General features: G+C 51.6%; 5 protein-coding genes across 5 annotated transcripts; 3 read left to right on the plus strand and 2 right to left on the minus strand.

Moving 5' to 3' along the window:
- Positions 1–3,436: 3,436 nt before the first annotated feature.
- On the plus strand, positions 3,437–3,688 carry ColSpa_10247 (uncharacterized protein; the record flags this gene model as incomplete). The annotated part of the gene is made up of 1 exon (XM_049276459.1): positions 3,437–3,688. The coding sequence occupies one exon, from the start codon at positions 3,437–3,439 to the stop codon at positions 3,686–3,688; it is 252 nt and encodes an 83-aa protein (XP_049132416.1).
- Positions 3,689–6,832: 3,144 nt separating this feature from the next.
- On the minus strand, positions 6,833–8,100 carry ColSpa_10248 (short chain dehydrogenase sol3; the record flags this gene model as incomplete). Its single annotated transcript, XM_049276460.1, has 3 exons — positions 6,833–7,583; positions 7,641–7,770; positions 7,833–8,100. 3 exons carry the CDS (start codon positions 8,098–8,100, stop codon positions 6,833–6,835), a joined length of 1,149 nt encoding a protein of 382 aa, XP_049132417.1.
- Positions 8,101–10,296: 2,196 nt separating this feature from the next.
- On the minus strand, positions 10,297–12,385 carry ColSpa_10249 (putative transporter; the record flags this gene model as incomplete). Its single annotated transcript, XM_049276461.1, has 7 exons — positions 10,297–10,488; positions 10,545–10,631; positions 10,691–10,940; positions 11,008–11,407; positions 11,693–11,802; positions 11,952–12,019; positions 12,197–12,385. The coding sequence occupies 7 exons, from the start codon at positions 12,383–12,385 to the stop codon at positions 10,297–10,299; spliced, it is 1,296 nt and encodes a 431-aa protein (XP_049132418.1).
- A 4,899-nt stretch (positions 12,386–17,284) lies between these two features.
- Positions 17,285–18,541, plus strand: ColSpa_10250 (3-ketoacyl-CoA thiolase, peroxisomal; the record flags this gene model as incomplete). Its single annotated transcript, XM_049276462.1, has 1 exon — positions 17,285–18,541. The coding sequence occupies one exon, from the start codon at positions 17,285–17,287 to the stop codon at positions 18,539–18,541; it is 1,257 nt and encodes a 418-aa protein (XP_049132419.1).
- A 338-nt stretch (positions 18,542–18,879) lies between these two features.
- Positions 18,880–19,418, plus strand: ColSpa_10251 (uncharacterized protein; the record flags this gene model as incomplete). Its single annotated transcript, XM_049276463.1, has 2 exons — positions 18,880–19,008; positions 19,074–19,418. 2 exons carry the CDS (start codon positions 18,880–18,882, stop codon positions 19,416–19,418), a joined length of 474 nt encoding a protein of 157 aa, XP_049132420.1.
- Positions 19,419–20,689: the final 1,271 nt, after the last annotated feature.

Raw genomic sequence — 20,689 nt, forward strand, 5'->3', positions numbered from 1 at the left:
GAGACGTGCGTTCAACGTCTGCCGATGGGAGCCAGGGACCGGCCTGCGAAGAGGGAGAATGTACGTGACGAACTCTGTTGACACGGTTCACCCGATATGCGGGGTGCATCTCCAGAGAAAAAGTCAGAAGATAATTAACCATAACCGCAATGGTCCGCCCCCAAGCTTTACACTACGTCTCTTCTCATCCCACCGGGGCGAGTGAGACGCTGAGATGTCTTTACTCCGGAGGGCATCGGGGGTTGCGAGAGAGCCATCACGTCCGCACGAGTACGGAGCACTAGCGTTCGTTATGATGGGCAGTACGTAGCCGTACCTTTTGGAAATAATCCTGCCGGTCTAAGCCGGATGTAGCACTGAGCTAATTACAGCAAAGAAACCACAGGGTCGTCGTCGCAGTGCTCCATCCCACCGACCCCGAAGAACACCACCCGTGGTCGGTGATCCAGCCCACCGTTCGATGAGCCGCAGCTTGCAAGGGCCCGGAACAACGCCCTGCGCAGCTCATTCGATCCTGTCGGCATCTTGTCAATTCCCGAGCCCACAAATCCCAGCAGCCCAAGGAATCCCATCTGGTAAGTGGTGCTGCTGTGCGAGGGAGGCAGAGAGCGCCCAACAGTCTTCGAACACTAGATACCCGTCGTACGTGCTGCAGCGTGGCCTCCCATATCAGACAGCAAGGCCGGCACAGTGAGTTGTAGGTGGAACACTGCCAAGCAACGCGGACCCGTGCATCATCTCACATCATCAGCCACACACAGCGCAGAGCACACAGCATGTTCATGGTGTATGTACGCATCGTGTATCGCAAAGCATGATTTGTGGGCGCCACTATGGGTTCGCTCATCAGCATCAGGCTCCGACGCTGCGTGTAAGACGGCCAACCCTGCCGACGTGAGCTCTTTCGTGGCAGTAACGTGTAACCATCTCGCCGCGCCCCGTCACTCACGAGCCTGTTCTGCTCCTGACATTGCGGAAGCACAATGTCTACGCCCCTGGGTTGCTCCCTCGACAAGCACCGTTTGGGCGGAATGGCGCATCCGACAACGACCCAACGGCGCGGCTCGGTACATGGCATTCCCAACATAGCAGAAGCCAGCCGTCGCGAATGAACGTCCCTCCAACAGGTGGGATGGCGTGTGAGACTGGCGGGCAGAACCCTGCTGTCGGGTGCAATCAAGTGTCCTATTGCCCAATAGGCATGTACCGGTATGCTACGGGGTACGTACTGCGTATCGTCGGTAGGTAGTACAGGAACGTGCTTCTCGTCGAACAGAGGCAAGTGCGTTTGGTTGGCTGGTGGCTTCGATTTACGGATTTTCACACGGGCTGGGCACGAGATGGACCACCCAAGACGAAGGGGGGAAGGAAGGACTTTGATTGTTACTTAGTACACGTATTCAGTTGCACACAGTCCACCCTTCCTCATCCATCCATCCATCCATCCTCCTCCAATCTGGCTCCAGAAAATTCCGCTGTCGTTGCCATGCCATGCCGTCGCCTATTGGATCGCTCCTCCCTCTCAATCAGAGTTCGCAAGGTTCACAAGTTCCCGCTCCCTCGGGCGGCCCCACCATCCTGGGTGGAGGTCAAATCCCTTCCCCCACCAAAGAAGCAGCAGGCACCCCCATCTGACCCAATGGGAAACTCGTCACGGACCCTCGAAGCTGGGAACCGATACGTACATCTCGCTTGACACCAAATAGGGGAGCACGCTATCAGACGCTAAGCCGCCACAAGCGAGCTGCCTGCCTGCCTCGGGCTCTTCGAGCACCCCGACAACCCGCATCTTTCATCCCCGATCGGATCCACATCTGCGCCTGCCGGTGCTGCTCCACGTCCCGTCCTCCCGTCACCGAAGGGGATGGATGAATCGAGAGAAACGAGCGTCTCTGCGTGGAATCGTTCCGAACGACGCCTTGTTAATGGCCCCTTGCACTTTGTCCGGCTTCGTCCCCAGCTAATCACAATCACGGCCGCCCCAACGCCAATCCGCCTGAGTCACAACCGACTTTCCAATCCTCGTCCGCCCTGTTCCTCCTCCGATTCTCGCTGGGGCAATCTTACACACGCCGGACCTTGGCCGGCCGCTGATGTGTACAGGACAGGACAGACACGCACTCTCCCACCTGATGGCAGGCCTCCGAGCCTGGGCTAAGACTTCGTGTCGTGTCCGTTGCCAGACAATGGTAGATCTTGCACACCCGACTGCTTGCAGCTACGGGCATCCGTATTGGCGAACGAGGAGCCGGGGGCTGACTTACTCGACCATACTGTGTGCTGTGCTGTGTAGGACAGAGGCTTCAGTTTCACCTCGCAGACACTAGCAATTCAACGACAGCGTAGTTCTTTTCGGGTTCTCGGGAAACCAGCACTGCGTGGCATGGCATGACACACTAGGTATACTGACCAAGTTGCACCAGTTTTCAACTTGGCGATCACCGCTGCCGATATACGACGATCTACGATAAATGCACAGCCCCTGACCATTTCCACCTGCTACCATGCCCACCAGCCCAATGGGTAGTCATGTTGTCCCTGATGACTGTGCACAGCTGGCACTGTGTCTCACACAGAAACTGGTTGTCTTGATCCGGCTGCTTCGTCCGAGATCTGTTTCCCCGTCCCGACTCTTGATCGACCCCGAGGCTCCGATACCGATGGAACTCGTCGGGCGGGTTGCTCTCAATGCCCCGACAATCACAGGGCATTCATCCCCGCCGTTATTGTTCGTCTGCTGAGTCACGCGATTTAGCAGGGCCGCCAAACCCCCAACAGCCGCCGTCACTGAGTCGCCAGTGAGAAAGAGGCCTTGGCGCACAGGCTCACCATTGCATCGGTGAATGACAGGGCCTTCCTTTCTCCGACTCCCTCGCCGTCTGCACTGTGCCTCGTCCCAGCCCACTCACAAACTTCGTCCTAATCACCGGTTGACGGCATGCATCCTCGAGAGCCAATTTCAATCAGGATTTTGCCGCGTTTCCACGACACCAGACGGCCAAGAAAGGCAACCAGGGAGCGACTTTGAGTTCACTGCACAAGGGACGGTTGTCAACGACCAAGATTCCACCATCGAAGACAAGCCCCGACCCTGACCTCGTCATTCGCCAACGCAGTCATTCGCCCCAGATCATGGGCATCATCACAAGGCAGTCCCCCGCGCGCAATAAGCGCCCTTCGTTCCGCGGTATCCCCAGTGCAGCCACCTGTTGAAACGTTTGTCGAACCGCTTCTTCATCATACAGCTGCTGGGTGATGATCAAGATCAACCACGACAGTCTTGGGTCACGATCGACCGAGGCTCTTGAAATGCGTTCCATTCCATCCTCCGCTTTGCCCAGGGACCGCTCGGTACCGTACCGGTATTCCGGATCTTTGTCGCCACAGGCCGCCATGCCTCCCTCAAGGTCGGCGCAGGCGCCAAACCTAGTGCAACATGGCACCAGTGTTACCATCTCGCCTGCAGCTGCTTCTAGTCGCCCGCCGCAAGGAACAACATGGAAGCATGGAAGCATGGGGCCAGGCCGCCCTGTGCTTCGGTCACTTCCGTTCGGTCGTCGCACTCGCAAAGCACTGTCAAGCATTGGCCTTCGAGATGCGGCCCTACCCTCAGATTGACGAAGGAAGCAACAGTATCCTATCCCGCGCTTTCGACGCGATCAGGGTTCACCGGCAAAAGTCATACTGACGCTGGCAGCCGATTTACTTTGACCTCGCATACCTATGGCTTTGCGGACGCTAGTCTGCACCCCGGCGGATCTGCCCTTCCCCAATACGAACCCGAACTCGAGGTCCAAAGCTTATGGAGCTTAATTAGCCAGCCAAGATGTCTCCAAGTTCACTATACCGCAATAGGCATCATGTCGAAAAGATCCCCACCAGTCATTTCACGTACCGCTGCGCAGCTAAGCGAAGCAAGCTGTACGATTACTAACGACCAACAACGATGCACCTTTCGTAAACTGCCATGGCCCAGCCAATCATTTCCCAGTGCCGTCCCTTGCCCCTCCGGATGGGCAAGCCACCGCCTAAGCCGTATCCATCCGTTTGCCAATGAGGTCCCATTTACACCAGACAATGCAGGAATACTGCATCTCTCACGAATCAAATCTACGTGAGTTGATTTATGTGGCAGGCAGAGCAGCAAAGCCTTATCGAGGGTTTTAGATGATCTCCTCACCGCACTTATTTTGTTTGAGCCTCTCTTCGATGTTCGTACCGAAATCTTCGAGGACAACTTGTCAAAGGCGTGTGCGCAAGTATATGGTATCAAAGAGTCTTGTCTCTCAGTTGTGGCTTACTGAATCGACCATCTGGCCATGACAATCAGGAGAGTGCTGTTCGTTTGCGTTCGTTTCAACTTTGTTTGCGCGGCTGGGGCCCCTCGTATCGGCCCTCGTATCAACATGTCGCGTAACTGATCACAAAACCGGCCGTGTACCTAAGCGGAGATGCCGGCGCCGGTTGTGATGTTCTCCTTCCGTGTGCCGGGGCCGCAGAAGACGAAGAAGCCGCGGTCGCAGCGTGATTGTCTCAATAGCATCAGTGAATCTGCCTGAGACAATAGAGCGGCCTAGGATTGGCAATGGCATAAGAAATGACATCCACAAGGCAGTTTGTTGAAAGCTTCTCATACCTAGGTAGTCTCCACTTCTACGTCCAATACCGGTAAGGAACTCGGGCATCTAGCTGATGCAAAACTATAGCTACATGTATCAGCAAATCCAGTTCTCTGGGCGAGTAGTGAACCTGCTTGTGGCCCCCGGTATCTTGCATCATTGAAAACTGCGAAGCAACTCGTTACTATCCGTGTCAACTGCTTGAGTCTAACCGGCGTTTGTTCCAGTGGGTAAGTCTGTTCCACATGACAATTGCCAAACTGACAGGAATCGTAACACGAAATGAGAACCCGACCGAACAGCGGAATACACCAATGCCCAGACCGCAAACGAGAACACATGAAAAAGTCCGCACAAACATGGGGATTACAAGAGGCCGGCTAGGATGTTGACCGTTTTGTGCCCTGCCAGTGGAACCCTTCAAAATAGGCATACTCGGCCTGAGTGCGACACTACACGCACCCTGCGATCTCGCGGAAGTTGCATCGGACTCAAGTATGAAACGGCGAGGCCATCCCAACGACAATGCGGGCTCCATCACTGGGTGAGTATTTTCCGACTCCGGATTCGTTTCACTCGTCAATAACGGTTCGAGTAGTGAGTAACGTATGCTTATCGGCTCGCTCCCAGTGGCCCGGCCTAGAATGGTCCTCCACGATCCCACATCTGCCTCGGCAAGAACTCACGCATCTTCATATGAAGTACATCAATCCATCATTCTATCTTTACTGATTTGACTCTCACTCGGACTCGAGAATTGCGCCGACTCTGCGTTCTTCCCCTCCACTACGCGCTTCGCCGATGCTCAAAGTTACCCGCTCCCCCGATTACCCCCGTGGCCAAGCACCGTCTCTACCTTGTCGTGAGCTGTCATGAGCTACATCCAGCATGTTCCACCTCCACTTCGAGATATGGTTCCATCCGGAATCGACTACATCGAATCCCGAACAACAATCAGACGACGTACTGCTCAACTGGGACTAACGCTTCCGTCAAAGGGTCCCGTCTCTCCCTCGGCCACGGCTGGAAAGATTCGCCGGCATCGAACAGGGTATGCACGGCGCGTCATTCCCGGCATGGCCTTAACACAAGCCCAATTAAGTTTCCGGTTTGTTTTGAAATGCAGATAACCGGTATCCAGGAGACTGACTTCACGTGAAGACTTTTCGGCATCGCAGTGTGAGGCCAAGGTTTCTGCAAAAATCACTCCTATCCCGTATTGCACACCACAGGCTTCGCTCAACAAACTCGCAAGATGAGTTTTTATTTTCCCGCATGAACCTTTTCGAGGTGTGAATGGATCGTGTCTCAGAACCAGTACAATGGATCATTGTGAGATTTCTACCCGGGCCAAAGATACGCACATGTTCCATCCGAACGACGCAGAGCCACGCCAATGTCGAGCTCTTCGGATGGGTCAATGCTCATGCTGTCCCGAAGCGGTAGCATGATCGCGTCAGGTGATGGCGCGCGGTGTCCGGGACCTTCGGTCTCTGGAATAACCTCGCAGCGAACATGTGTCGAGCGCCGTTGGGAGCCCGGTCTCCAACCCGACGAGAACGATAATGTTGGCTCTGTCATGCAAGCGCACTGCTGGCCCGCTCCGCGTCCGCGGGGCGAATCGTCGTGCTGGAACCAGTCTTGGCTACCGGCTGGGGAGCCGTTTGGCAAAGCTACTCATGCTTGAGTGATGCAAGAACCGTGTTATGCCCGAACTCCCCGGTTCGAAGTGGCGACTCGGTTCTCAACCTCAAGCCTGGTCACATGATCCAATCTCATCAGTGCCGATACTTGGTGTTACGGACAGTTTTCGAATCAGTTGATTCCTAAGATCCGGCTTGCGTTATATTATGCGAGCTGTTCCTCTTCTGATATGGTGCAGGGACAGTTATGCTGACGCTTCCATGACAAGGCCTTTTACCGTTCAATTCCATCAGCCGTTGCTAGTCTGCATGAGCCGACTTAGACCGTAAGGGTCAGAAGTGTTTGCCAAGAGACTTCCTATTCTTGACTTTTGACCTACAGTTTCGAGATTGACTTATATATCAAGCTAGTCTACCTTCATCTCCATGCTACCATCGACGTCATGTCCGAGTAGTACATCTGATTGTGGTACATATGTGGTTGCCGAAGCACTGCGATATCAATAGAGACACCGAATTTCTGAAATTTCTGCGTAGAAGCTACACAGGTACTCTTTCCCGAACGCATGTCTAGAACGGAGGGAGCTGCTTGGCAGCCTTCATCCGCTCCCAAGCCGTCTTGAATCCCTCCACGGTATCTATCTCCTCTATGAACCCAACTTCGCGAGACCGCGTCAAGTCAAACTCTCGGTCAAAGCCAACCTGAACGAGCATGAAATCCAGAAAACTCCAGTCAAAACTCTGAACAGCGTCCTTCTCCAGGCCGTGCTCGCTAGCCAGAGCGGCCCAGACCTCCTCGTGTCTTGTCACAAAGTCGGTAATCGGCGCCAAGCGAGGAGCCGGCCCCTGGCCCTTGAGTCCAAAGTACTTGCAGAGACGCGGCCACACCTGCGACCATGAGATAGTCTGCCCGTCCGCCGCGTTGAAGGCGCGGCCGTCACCGCATTTTGTGGGATTGACGGCCGCATGGATCTCCAGCTTGGACAGGATGTCTTGAAAGGTGTCACTGTGGGTTGTATAGTAGCTGTTGTCCGGCCCAGGGAACGGGACGCTGGCGCCGTCGCCGTGGACCGCCCGGTGGATCGTCAGGTAGATGCCGATTCCCTTGGCCAAGTTCATGGCATTCGATGTAGGGGCGAAGCCGATGATGGCGTCTGGACGAATCTCGGAAAAGGTCCACGACTTTCCCTCCGACAGCTTCTCGAGCGCGTCGTACTGGTTGTAGTAGAACACGTCATTGGCCCACGGCGATGGGATCCGAGGGAGATCTTCCTTCAAGGGGGGACAGATCTTGACTTCATTGGGGTGCGTGACGCCGTAACTGAATGTTCAGCCCTTGGTAACGTCGACGTGAATGTAACGGCAAGGAGTCCCTTACCTTTTGCCGCCTGTCTGCAGGATGACGACCTTGACATTCGGAGAGACCTTCTCGATCGCTTGCACTGCAACTGACAGCAAGCCCGTATTCAACTCTACCGTGTTTTCAGGACTTGTCCCCGTTGCGTATGCTACGTGCTGCTGAGTACCCCTATTTCGAGACCTGACTGGGATCGTGGGGATGTCACCGTACCTGTGTAAAAGACATGGGAGATGGTGTCTGCATCTGGGATTTTCTGCTTGAGCGACAGGGCAACTTCGTCCACGGACTTTGTGAAGTCGATTCCCGACGCAATGTGCAGGCGAGGATCGTTGGGTAACTGCGCCTTTTCCAACGTCAGAGGACGGTTTGTGGTACCGGTGATCCGTTTGAAAGTCGTTGGAGTAGGATAACTGCAAGCCTGGTTCAGGAGAGACCAGCCGGAGATTCCGGAGGCCCCGAGGATCAGCGCATGAGCCATGACAAGAGGAGAAATGTTTGATAGATTCTTGACTTCTAGTGCTCGGGGGCTATTCAATAGCAACAATTTATATGAACGACGACAATGGCAGGGTTGGCAGACCCTCTGGTCTCAGTCTGACTAAGATGCGGAATCTGGTTTCCGTCGATAACGTTATGGTTTGTCTGCAATCCGATCATTTTTCTTGAGTCCGTGGTATTATCAATCGTGCATCCACTGGAGAGCAGTTTAATGATCGCATACAGGTACTAACAGTTGTATGGACAATCGAGGCACATTAATTGAGGCTCTAGAAACCACAAGAGCTTACATGGGCTTTGCTCCTCACAGTTGGGCTTCAGGGATAATGTCACCATATTCACTTCTTAGCGAGTATAAAGATACTTGTAAAGAACATTACAAATCGAATCATTCCTTGGAGAAAGAGCAACTCACTGCTTTCTGTTGAGCCGCTCGCGAATTACCAAAACCCAACGACTGCCTTACGTAGAGGATCCTTGACGCCTTTGGTTGAAGTAAACAATGCTGTGAAGCTGCAGAAGCCCTTCCACAGGTCTGGTCAACGTCCTTGAACGTAGGAATAAAAGAAGAACATGCTGAATAAACCCAAGCCTGATGAAAATGCCTGACATGTCTGGCCAATCCTTTGAAAGGTTGACAATGCAATGGAGCTCCACCTTGGGCATGGCAGTGTCACACTGCATGCAACTATATCTATTGGCCCAAATTGTGGTTAGCTGGATTCCCGGAGGAGGTTTGACAATTCCCAGAAGCGAAGCCGCTACTACAGAGCATCTGCCAAACGAGCCCCGTCCTGGTCTTGGCTGTCCCTCGAGGGCTAAAGCCACTACGACCAGACGCCCAATTTTAAGCTTTATGTACTAGTGTCAGACATATTGGGCCTTGGTAGAGATAGGTATTTTGAGTAGAAGACCTCAGATAAGAATGGGTGAGAATGAGATCATGTGAACTAAGATATTTTCTAGTTGTAAGCCGTCAACAATAATACTTGTTTTCTTCTCAAGGTTGTAAAAAAGGTCGAGTTCAACACAAATGCTCGCTAAGAATGTATCCTGCGCTCATCAATTTCCTAGACAGGCAGGTCTTCGCCCACCAAAACATTACATGCAATAACTTGCATGTATTGAGAGCCAAGTAAACAAATTACTCTGCGGCGAGACAATTAAGTTGACCTTTCGAAGCTTTTCACGCTTCTTGGGCTGAGAATCCAACAACTAACGTGGATGGCTGCGACAATTTGCCTAGTCTTTCCTGCATGACTCCTCATAAGATGTCGGCAACTGGGTATGTTTCCCCTGATAAATGGGAACTAATTCTGAAGTAAGCGAATAGTGTCTTGGATTGACCCTTTGAAGTTGCGCGTATCGTTGGAACACAATGCCTGCATGGCGGTTGGTTGCGGCCTTATAAAACTCGTGCAAATACCCACTGCCTCCGTCTTGTTCTTCAGCTAAGAGTTGAGTGTGTGGTCAATAACAATGACAAAACTTCGAATAATAATAGCCATTTGGACTTGGGTAATGAACAACACTTGTATTTCGTCTCGAAGAGAAACTGAAACATCAGTCCTTCGCCCAACAACACTTTGGGGCAATATTCCTTGACGATGACACGGCTATTTCGGCTCATCTCTCACCAGAAAACCCGTAGTGTAAAGTCTTTTTCATTATAATGAATGAAGATAAGACTCATTGGGTTTGCCTTCTGAATCTTGCAGGTATTGATTTTAGCAATGGCTCGTTTCATGTGAGCATACCTTTCGGCTGTATTGGCAACAGCGCCACGCAGATACATACTCGAGATGACGCAACTTCCAACAACGGATACAGCGTTAACTGACTCGTTGCAATGTATAACAAGCGGGGTTTCAATGAATTTTTAATATGTAGAATAGCCGCTGCCTTGAAAGGCCAAGCAGCGGAAGCTGAAATACTCATTGCCAACGCGGTCTGGAGCTTTTACCAACGGCCGACTGATAGTAATAAAGCAGCCAGAGTAAATTGAGTATTTGGGTGACTTCATCGCATTCGAATCACCCAGTCTTCTCCCACTTCCTTGGGACGGTCGGCATTGTCATCATCTCCATCGTATCTCAACTGCCCGTACCACCTATTTCCCATCTTTTCATGGAACCTCTGTTTCTACCTGGTCAACCGATCACAGCTTCTTGGCATCTTAGTATCCATACAAGTTGACCTGCTCCGAAGTGGACGCCCGAATCCGTCGGTTCTCTCTGACGAGCAAGACACGGATCCACCACGCACAGCATATCGAGAGCAGTGAGAAGCCGGCTGAAGCACCAAAACCAATGGCATAGCGGGGCGAGTCGGTACTGGGCCACAGGTATGCGCCGTAGATGTAGCCAATCTGGAAATAGTATCAGCAACGTGGTATTGGGTGAATATAGCGTATTTGGAACATACCTGTCCTCCGACGTTCGTCATGGCGAGAACGACTGCCTTCTTCTCTTTGGTTTGCGACAGAGTTGATGAGGCCCAGCCAATGATAACCTATTGGAGCATCAGTTTCATGATCGAATGGCACCGGATAGGTGTGTGACAAGACTTACGCTATTCACCGAGTAGGCGCCCATAGCAAAGATAAAGCAGGCAATATATCTAGCCGCTGTGTTGAGCGTCGCGGAAGCCATGACAAATCCGACGACAGCGATGCCCAAGCCGGTGGTAATGTGCCATGTTCTCTCGTGAAGTCTACCGGAGCTCCAACCAAACAAGATGCCGGCAGCACCTGCGAAGATGAAGGGTGGGCAAGTCATCAAGAGAGTGACTGTGGTGTTAAAGCCGAGGGTTTTGACGACACTGTTCACTCATTTTAGCTTTTGTGTTTTTTAGACCATGAATGCTATGGTGATGCGGCTCAACTCACGTAGGGAAAAAGGAGTTGAACGAGCAAGCACTGAGATGAAAGTTCTGCATGAGACAGAACAACCAAGTGCGCTTGTCGCGGACGGCCTGCTTGAGGCCGTCCATGGCTGAGGCCTTGTTGTTGTCAGAGTCCGACAGCTTGTCCTTCTCCATGCGGGAGTGGGCAAGCTCGCGCTCCCGCTCGCTCAACCAACGCGTCGTCAGAGGCGTGTTGGGAAGGAGCCAGAAGCCAAAGATGGCGACGACACCGGTGGCGGCGCCTTCGACGATGAAGAGCCAGCGCCAGCCGGAGATGCCGCTAAGGCCGTCCATGCCGGCGAAGATGCCGGCTGCAATGAGAGAGGAGAGCCCGGTAGCGAGGATCTGGGCGCAGTAGAGAACAGCAATACGGGACGCGACCTCTGGGAGAAGTGTCAGCATGGCTTCGATGGAGGTTTGAAGGGGCGACTAGCGAACCTTTGCGGGTATAGAAGATTGAAAGCATGTAGGTGGCACCAGGGTAAAACTGATTCATATTAGTCGGAATTACAGCATACATGTCATACGTTGTTTGCCTTACAGGAGCTTCAGTGATGCCCAAGAAGAACCGGCATGCGACAAGACCTCCATAGTTCTGAACCAGAGCCGTGCAACCTATCATTCTGTGAGACTTTGACGCTATCTTGCACCGTAAAAGGAGATCATACCTGATACCACGGCCCATACAAGCATCCAGGCGCTCATGTACAAGCCAGGCTGAATTCTGGTAATCAACATGTTGGAAGGAATCTGCATTAGGACGTAGCCGACAAAGAGGCTGTGCAACTGTTAGTTTTCATTCTCCCATACGGGCTCGCGAAAAGATGCTCCATCTTGCGCTCGGTATGATGAGGACGGTGATTCAGAGTCTAGCCGACGCTCGCGGAAAATGAAGTTGAAAGAAAGTTCGGTGGCATGGGCTCTTACATCGAAACTGCAGTGTTGAACTGGGTGCCGGACATGCCCAAATCGTCCTCCAAATTATTGAGTCGAGCCTGAGCGATGGCATTGCGATCGACGTAGTCTGATTGGTCAGTTTAGGTGTCCTCAAGTGATGCGATGTCGAGCGGGGAGTCGTACTCAAGAAATACATGATGCAGAGTGTCGGCTGATGGGGAAAGGAGTGGTTAGTAATTTGCAAGGACGGGTTGCAGCTCTTGTCTTCAACTTACCATTATCCGCCAATCCAGCTTCCGCACAAGCTTAATCTCTTCAGGATCAGTCTTCTTCGCAGACCCGGTCCAGTCACGGTTCTCCTCATCCTGAGCAATGGGCTTCTCGTCGTGGAGCACGCTGTCAACATGGTTGATGGTATGCTCTCCGCGCTCCACCGATGGTGAACGCTTCTCGCTCGTTGTCATTTCGGAAGTTTTTGGTTGCTGTTTGTGCTCGAACCGAGTTGTGCGCTTTGCAAAAAGGGTTGGTGGTGTCCAAGAAGGATCGGCACGGTCAGGCTAACTATGCAGTGGAGAAAGTATGTGGTCCAAGAAAATAAGCATAAACCAGGATGGAACCTGCAGTATCAAACCGTGCAACAATGCAAAAACTCGAACACATCAATTTGCACAATCAGTAGGGTTCTGCTATTTATCATCATTTCCAGGGAACTCTATTCCTTTACCCCACGGAGAAGGCGTCAATTAGTGCTCCCCCAAATCCGGGGTAGCTGGATCTGCCGGGGCAACATTTGGGATCCGGCGCGTTGACCAAAGGTCTAGTGGGTGAAAAGGGTCAAACAATAGCATTTCAAGACGAGCTGGAGCCGCAGTCGGGGCAAGGAACGCGGGGTCCCCGGGGCCAGATTTGAGACCCGAGAGAAGAAAGAGGCGGTCGATGGAAAAGGGTGAGAGCAATGGGGCCGATGAGCCAAGCCTTACGGGGGATAAGCAGGCATACGGCAAGAGTCCAGACAAGAGTCATTCAAGCACCGCTACCATTAAGGAGGCCAGGGTTGGTCAGTCGCTGCAACTGGAGACCGCCCAGATTGGGGAAATGGGGTCATTGGAAACCCCGCGTGCCAAGACCCGAGGGAATGGAAACTGCTGGGGCTAGCATGGGGTTAGGGGCATTAGGACCTGTTGTGTTGGGTTCAGGAACGGGGGGAGGTGTCAGAGGGAGTGATCTGGTTCGTTCGGAAAACATGTCGTGTGGATCAGTCTTGCTTCCTGAGGAGGCCTGGGAGGCCCGATGCGACACAGAAGCGAGGATATCGGGTGAGAGGTGGATCTCTGGACATGGATGTTGTGAAGGCGGGGGGTCGATGCTGTGGTCATTGGTAAGATTCCAGCATGTTTCGGGCTTTGGAAAATGATCTTATTCCTACGTGATGCGATTTGGAAGATAGGAATATGGGTTTTGTCACTGACGACATTAGCACGTTACCAACTTGTTGAGCTGGTGATCGACAAGCCAAGCCTCACATTGATGACTTTGCTTAATCAGCGGGCGTACCTAGCCCCAGATACGACGGCCTGTAGAAACACAGAGCTTCTGGCATGCTGCTTATGTGAGCTCTGTGCATATGCGGACTACCCTATGAGTAGGTATCACGTTGAACATGGGCGGTATCGTGAACAGTGAGTTTAAGTGCCGGCCTCCAGCGATAGGGGAGCATTAACCACTGCCCTTGCAATGCTTGTTTATTGCACCAGGAACACATTCTTCAAGTTCAGGTCTAGCAGTCTAAGCATAAGGAAACTTCCCTTTCTGCGTCAAGGTTACCCATGCCGACAAGTATGTGACGAACGAGGAGGTGAGACTTGACCAGTGCGACCTCGGGTCTGAACTGGCGAACAATCAGGGTACTTTTGACTTGCACAAAGATATATGCTCCAATGCTATGCAGATGTTTTATCTAGACTGCAACTGAGTCCCCGGATTATACTTCAGGTTGTAAAGCTTTAGTGTATTAGGCTTGGGTATTGCACCAATTTAGCCCCATTTTCCCGCATAACATGTCGCCGATGTGGAAGTAGTGGACCCAGTGAAACTCACAGCCATCCACTGCTTCTCTAGAGAATTGTTCTAGAGATATTTCAGACTCGGTTCACAGCGAAGCTTCTGAGCACGTGCAATCCATCACATCGTCCTTACGCTCCGGCGCGCTGACGACACACTAATCCATCGGGTAGGGGGACCGCAAGGTGGTGAGCTGCGAGGTGCACATTCTTTCCCTGAGCGGAGCCCGAATATATGCTCGATGTTGAGTGGATTCTCTCTTCTTGAGAGAACCCAGTTGTACGATCGTACCTGGGTTAAAACGTGGGGTGAATCAAAGATGTATTTTCCGTGATTGTCTTTCTAACTACAAGACTTGGCTTTCGTGTACGAGATATATGATCTTGTACGTCCCTGAGTCAGTTCGGCATGAACATACTTTGATCCCATCATTGAATAACCGAGGGTTTCCAGTCTGTGCCCTCATCCATTGTATGTGTCCTTGAGTCGTGCATATCGTACGGTCAGGTAGTGTCGTTATTCCAACACTCGAGGTGATACCTTATAGAGACACTACGTCTATCGGAGTGCAAGCCTAAATAAATAAAAGCCCGTGCTTCTCAGGCGGTGGTATCGGGACGTAGGCAGATTATTTGGTAGGTACCAAAGTCTATTTGCTTGGTGTACTGTTGAGCATCAGTATTTAACTCGGCTTATCAAAGGAACGATTTTGGTCAAAGGAACGATTTTCGCTACATCTTGGGATACACTGAAAGATATTTAGACAGTTGATTCCTCTATTTGTTAATCGAGATCAGGGCGCATACCAGCACATACCGGTATCTGTGTATCTCTCCACGACAATGCCTACCCAACTTGTTCTTTCCTTTGTACCAGCCACAATGTCCATGCTGCCTTCTCAATTTTAGAAAAACCTTGGAAGGAAGATAAAGCTTATCTAGAAGATCCAAGGTGACTGGTTAGACGGTAAGTCTTTGCTTATTAGCCGTTGGCGGCAAAGTAGCCTGAGTGCGCATGACAGCAAGATTGGAAGCCCCGCCAATTGGAAGTGCAGCACTACAGCATGTTAGAGCTCTAAGTTAGAAGTTTCATCTAAATGGTGTGTGCTTACGGCACCGTCTTGCTGGAAACTTCCTCCGGGACAGCAAGATGAAGTGTAACCAGAGTTGGAGTTATCGGGTCTGAGACAACGCCACATGAGAGTTGGGTTATTGTTGCAGTAGGCAGCAGAAGTTAGACCGATCCAAATGCTCTGAAGTTGCCATGTTAGTTGGTCGATACGGCGGTTAACGCTCGGCGGTTCGGGGCTCTTACCAAGGCGAGGACTGCTGTGACGTCAAGGACCTTCATTGTTTCTCTTGTTGACGGCAATGACGAAATAAGTCAAGACTTGCAGTAAGAATTAACACTTGAAATTGGAGATGTAGTAGAGAAAACGCTGTTCTTATATCTTGGGGTGATTTTTTTCGAATAAGTAGTCACCCTAGGGTGGAGTGTCTATGTTCCTTGCTATGATGAATAAAGGTTTAGTGATCATCAAATTTTTCTGGTATTGCCCAGAAGGTTAATTATATGATATCTCTCAGGAGTTTCAAAATAGAGCAAGATCAAAATGCACATTGGTCTATGCAACAGAAACGGAATCTTCTACTCCGACTTATGAGGCAGCGGACGTGGTGCGAAGCGCCTTGTTTAACGACTGTAAGAGCGCCTTCGACGCACATCTGCGGCGAATTGCGCCCGTAAAATAGGAAAAGGTTCCAACATAGGTGCAGAGATTGTATTGGATACGGCTTTGACTGTGAAGGTGTGCGGGCGTTGTGCGGACATTGGCGCCAAGGAGTGGCATATATATGTTTTCCACTTAATGTCAATTACAGGGTCGCAAGGTGGACCGCTAATGGTGAGAAGGTAAACTGACTGTACTCTTGGCCGCTCGCTACCAGCTCTTAGAATTATAATCTCCCCGCAGCGTTGTAGATGAGTCCAGGTACGACCATGAATTTATCAGCTCAAAGAAGAGCATGTGGCACGAACTGAATCGCTCGTCGGCTACGAGCGTTCACGGATAAAATGTTATCGCATCAAGTCATAAATTTAACATTGTTCTCCTCGAGTCGCTCAAATGAGAACACGTGTAGCAGATCCGGTCCATGCTTGGTTCTCCATTTCTCATCCCGCATTCAAGTTAGTACCCTCAATCTAAAGCTGATCTTGAAACATAAAGAACATGCAATAAAGTTAGCTGAGAATCATGGTGTCTTTCTGTAAGGAAAGGGTCTTTTATATTATCACTATAGCTTTTCTGTCGAATTGAGGAAGAGAGGCAAAGACAGACATAGAACGGCGGCAAGGCCCCCGGATAGTTGTTCCATGATGCAGAAGTCGCCTTATGGAACATGCACGTTAATGATGTATTATACTCAGTAGTCCACTGCATGGAGCTTGGTCAGGAAGATCTGTCTGACTGGGTGATGACTTACGTAGTAAACTAGCAACATAAACCGGTCTTTCGGGGATCAATCTCCGCCCATTCCCCAACCAATATCATTCAGTTGTTCGCCGCCTCCTAAATGGACGAATATCCTGATTCTTTACGCCTGATATTTTGAGAATTGTTACAAATAAAGCTGATTGTCTTGCGTGTTGAAAAAATAAGCACCTAAATCTCTGTAATGCTTGTCTGTAGTTAATCCACACGAAGTCTCGCACTTTGAGGAGCAAAGCTTAGGATAGTCAACAAGGGTGCGTGGTTGATTCCAAGTTTTGTTTTGTTAAAGATAATTAAGTAATTAAAAACAGCTTAAAACTACACTAGTTTGGTGCGAACTGGTATGGAGACAGCAACTTTGTTCGTGAGGGTTCGCCCCAAATGGGATCAATGAGGGTGAACTCGCAGCTGTGGTGTGACTCGGTGTATTTCGGTGTGCTTCGGTGTAGTTGCCGAAACATCTGCCGGTTGAATGTTTAGCCCCGGAACTGAGCTCAAGCTCCTCAAGCGTTGCCGAACCCAATTGCCATGGGGAGCGGGCCACCCCACCTCGGCTTCGAGGATCAAGCTGGGGAAGTGAAGGGGATGAAGGGGAAGAGCTATTCTCCCCAAACTCTCAACTGGTACATCATTTAAGCTCCCCCCTGACCTCGGCGACATCGCTCATTTTTACCCGACTCTTTTTCGACCTGCTGCCGGCTGTTTTTTCTGGACGTTGTCTCTTTTTCTCTATTCAACAAGCTCAATCCTCCCTACAGCGTAATCATCTCGAGTCAATTGACGAGCGAAGCTCCAAAAACACACCGCAACCATGTCTGTTCCCAAAGGACTCTCGTCCGTGCTGAAGAAAGCACCCTCCGATGTCGTGATCCTCTCGTCGTTGCGAACAGCCATCTGTCGGTCGAACCGAGGACAGTTGAAAGACGCATACCCTGAAGAACTACTCTCGACCGTTCTTAAGGCCACGCTCGACGCCAACCCGAACCTTGACCCCGCCAAGATCGAAGATGTCGCCGTCGGCGTCGTCCTCTCAGAGCTCGGCGGCTCCAAGGCGGCGCGCATGGCCATGAACCACGTCGGCTACCCCAATGAAACCTCCCTGTACACCGTCAACCGCGCCTGCTCGTCATCGCTGCAGTCGATTTCGCTCATCGCGTCACAGATCCGGACCGAGACGATATCGGTGGGCATTGGTGCCGGAATGGAGAGCATGACTCGGAACTACGGCAGCCGTGCGATCCCCGTAGACGTGTGGCCCGCGTTGAAGGACTCGCCAGCCAAGGATGCGAGGGATTGCATCATGCCGATGGGCATCACCTCGGAGAACGTGGCGGAGCGCTACGGTGTCTCCAGGGCAGACCAGGATGCGTTTGCCGTGCGCAGTCATCAGAACGCCGCGAGAGCGAGGGAGGATGGCTCGTTCGCTCAGGAGATCGTCCCCGTCACAACAAGATACCAAGAGGTAGACAAGCAGGGCAACAAGGTTGGGGAAGAGCAGACCATCACAGTCGCCAAGGACGACGGTATCCGCGCCAACATTGGCATCGAGGCTCTACAGAAGCTGAAGCCGGCGTTCAAGCCGGATGGTGCCAGCACTGCAGGCAACTCGTCGCAAGTTTCCGACGGTGCCGCCGCCACACTGCTTATGCGCAGAAGCACCGCCACAGAGCTGGGTCTCACCGATAGCATCATCGGCAAGTTCATCGGAGCTACGACGGTGGGATGCGCGCCGGATGAGATGGGTATTGGCCCCGCTCTGGCGATCCCGAAGCTCCTCGGCCAGTTCGGCCTTGAGAACAAGGACGTGAACCGCTGGGAGATTAACGAGGCATTCGCTAGTCAAGCAATCTACTGCTTGAGGGCACTGGGTCTGGAGCAGGCTTATGAGGACGGCAAGGTGAACCCTGATGGTGGTGCAATTGCTTTGGGACACCCTCTTGGTGCTACTGGTGCGCGCATGACGAGCACTCTGTTGCACGGTCTGGGGAGATCTGGTGGTGAAGTTGGTGTTGTCAGCATGTGTGTCGGTACTGGTATGGGCATGGCCGGGCTGTTCGTGAGAGAGTAAAGATCAAGATTGTAATTATACCAATCAAGTCGCTTCGTTGACTAATCTTGGGCTATTTGAGGGTGTGCCTGGTAGGCATTTTGGTGCTTGCGCCACAGGATGCATCTCACCGTGCATGATGCAGCATGCTCGGCGTCCACCCTACGGCTATGATTGGTGTTTTTTACCGCTCATATGGTCGCGGAAGCCCACAGCAACAATCAGGCTGACACCATGCCCAAACCTGAACCTCTACAAACCTCTTCTTCGGACCCGATCCTACATGTCTTGTTGCAAAAGCGCATTGCCATAATCGCCTACCGCGAAAACTCTCTATCTCTGCGCTCCCCTGCGATGCAATGGAAGTGATAGGCGCGGTAGCAAGCTTTATCGCTATCGGCCAGGCTCTGATCGCTGGACGCCATGTCATCGATGTTCTTCGAGCAATCCCCGGCATCGGAAACGAGCTGGCCTGGCTCAACAACGAAGTCAGTATAGGCGCCAAGGTTCTTCTACTGGAACCAAAAACTGATCGCTATGGTCTTCCTTGTAGATTGAAACCCTTCGACTAGTGGTTGAAGAAGCAGATATGCGGGGAACGAGCACCGATCAATCCCTGCCTGAGACGCCGTTGCTGAAGAGAGCCAGGCTCCAGCTCGGTGAAATTGTCTCAGAGCTCGAGCAGGTCCACGAGAACTGTGTCCGAGCTGTCAAAGAGGATGGCAAGGTCAAGCCAAAGAAAACGAAGTGGTTTCTGCAACAAAATAGGCTATCTGAATGTCGCGAGAAGGCGCGTGATGCCCGCGCAAATCTCCTCGCTGCTTTACAAACATTGCAGCTCAGGGAAGCCAAAGAAACCAAGTATGAGGCGCAGGAGAAGAGACCGACGACATCATAACTGACATATTACAGACAGCTCGTCCTGCGCATCGAGAGCTTCGCGATTGAAACACACGGTGCAATGGCATTGATCTCTTCAAACCCGAAAGACTTCGAAGGACGCTCTCGCCACCTGCAAAGTCCACGGGTCTATGACATGAAAGCGCTAAACCAACCGCAGTATGAGAAGTCTGTTGGCCAAATGAACACCGACATACAACAGCTTGTTCTCTCGGGCAATCAATCGACGAAAACGACTGGGCTCTCATCCAAGGGTTCAGATAGTGTGATTATCAACGCTTCACTATCGGCGCTCGAAAGGTGCCCCCGGCCGTGCTGGTGTCGCTGTCATGGCTCGCGTCCTGTATCCTACAGATCCGCAGATTGGGTCCGAAATCTGATTGGGTCTTTTTCACTGACCTACGACCGACAATTTGCCTGCAGTGAGAGCGAAAAATGCGACTCGTCTACCTGCAGAGGCAGCGGGAAAGCATCTACTACTTTCAGCTATTCTTTTCCGGCATGGCTGTGCTCTCGCCTAATATATCTTCAGGCTTCAGTAAACGCTTCTAAAAGAATAAGCTTTTCGTTACGACCGGTTAGGATAATATCGCTTAATCATATTTTCTGGGGCTGCGTCGAACACCACTCGAGAAGAGAACTGAGCCAGCTGATGCAACATACCGGGATAATATACCCTGGTGATAGCGCCTCTAACGGGGACACAGCATTGCACGTGAGAGTTTATTCCCCAATGCTTTTGGTTTCCATGGTCATTATCGCTGACAACATTCTGTTTAATTTACGGTTCTAGTACGTTGTTTCTAGCGGAACAACAGATATCTTGTTGTATCTGGCACACTTTTGGGGAGACCAGCTGAACGATGATAGTTTTGACCAGTAAGTCTGATGTGCACAATCAGGTATAAACCAGGGATTTTCCTGAATAACATGTGGAAATCCTAGCAACTGGTTCTTCAAAGCAAACCGTTTGGTCGAAGACGAAGTTTCTCTGCCCTCAGAGAAGAAAGATGCATTACGCAATATGATTTCTCGCGGCGAAGCCAGAGTTGACGCCATACAGACGCCCTTGCACAGTGCTGTTAGACAAGGGGACATGTCTGAGATACAGCGAGCCGCCAAAAGTCAATCATGGGCCATGGACCAGCTTAATCACCGCGGCGAAACACCTTTACATGTAGCTGCCAGCTTGGGAAACATCGATGCTGTCAGGGAATTACTCAGGTTGGGTTGTGATGTTGATCAGAGAGACAGTTCCGGAGAAACTGT

This window comes from Colletotrichum spaethianum (assembly GCF_022836535.1).
Source record: "Colletotrichum spaethianum MAFF 239500 DNA, contig34, whole genome shotgun sequence".
Classification (NCBI taxonomy): domain Eukaryota; kingdom Fungi; phylum Ascomycota; class Sordariomycetes; order Glomerellales; family Glomerellaceae; genus Colletotrichum; species Colletotrichum spaethianum.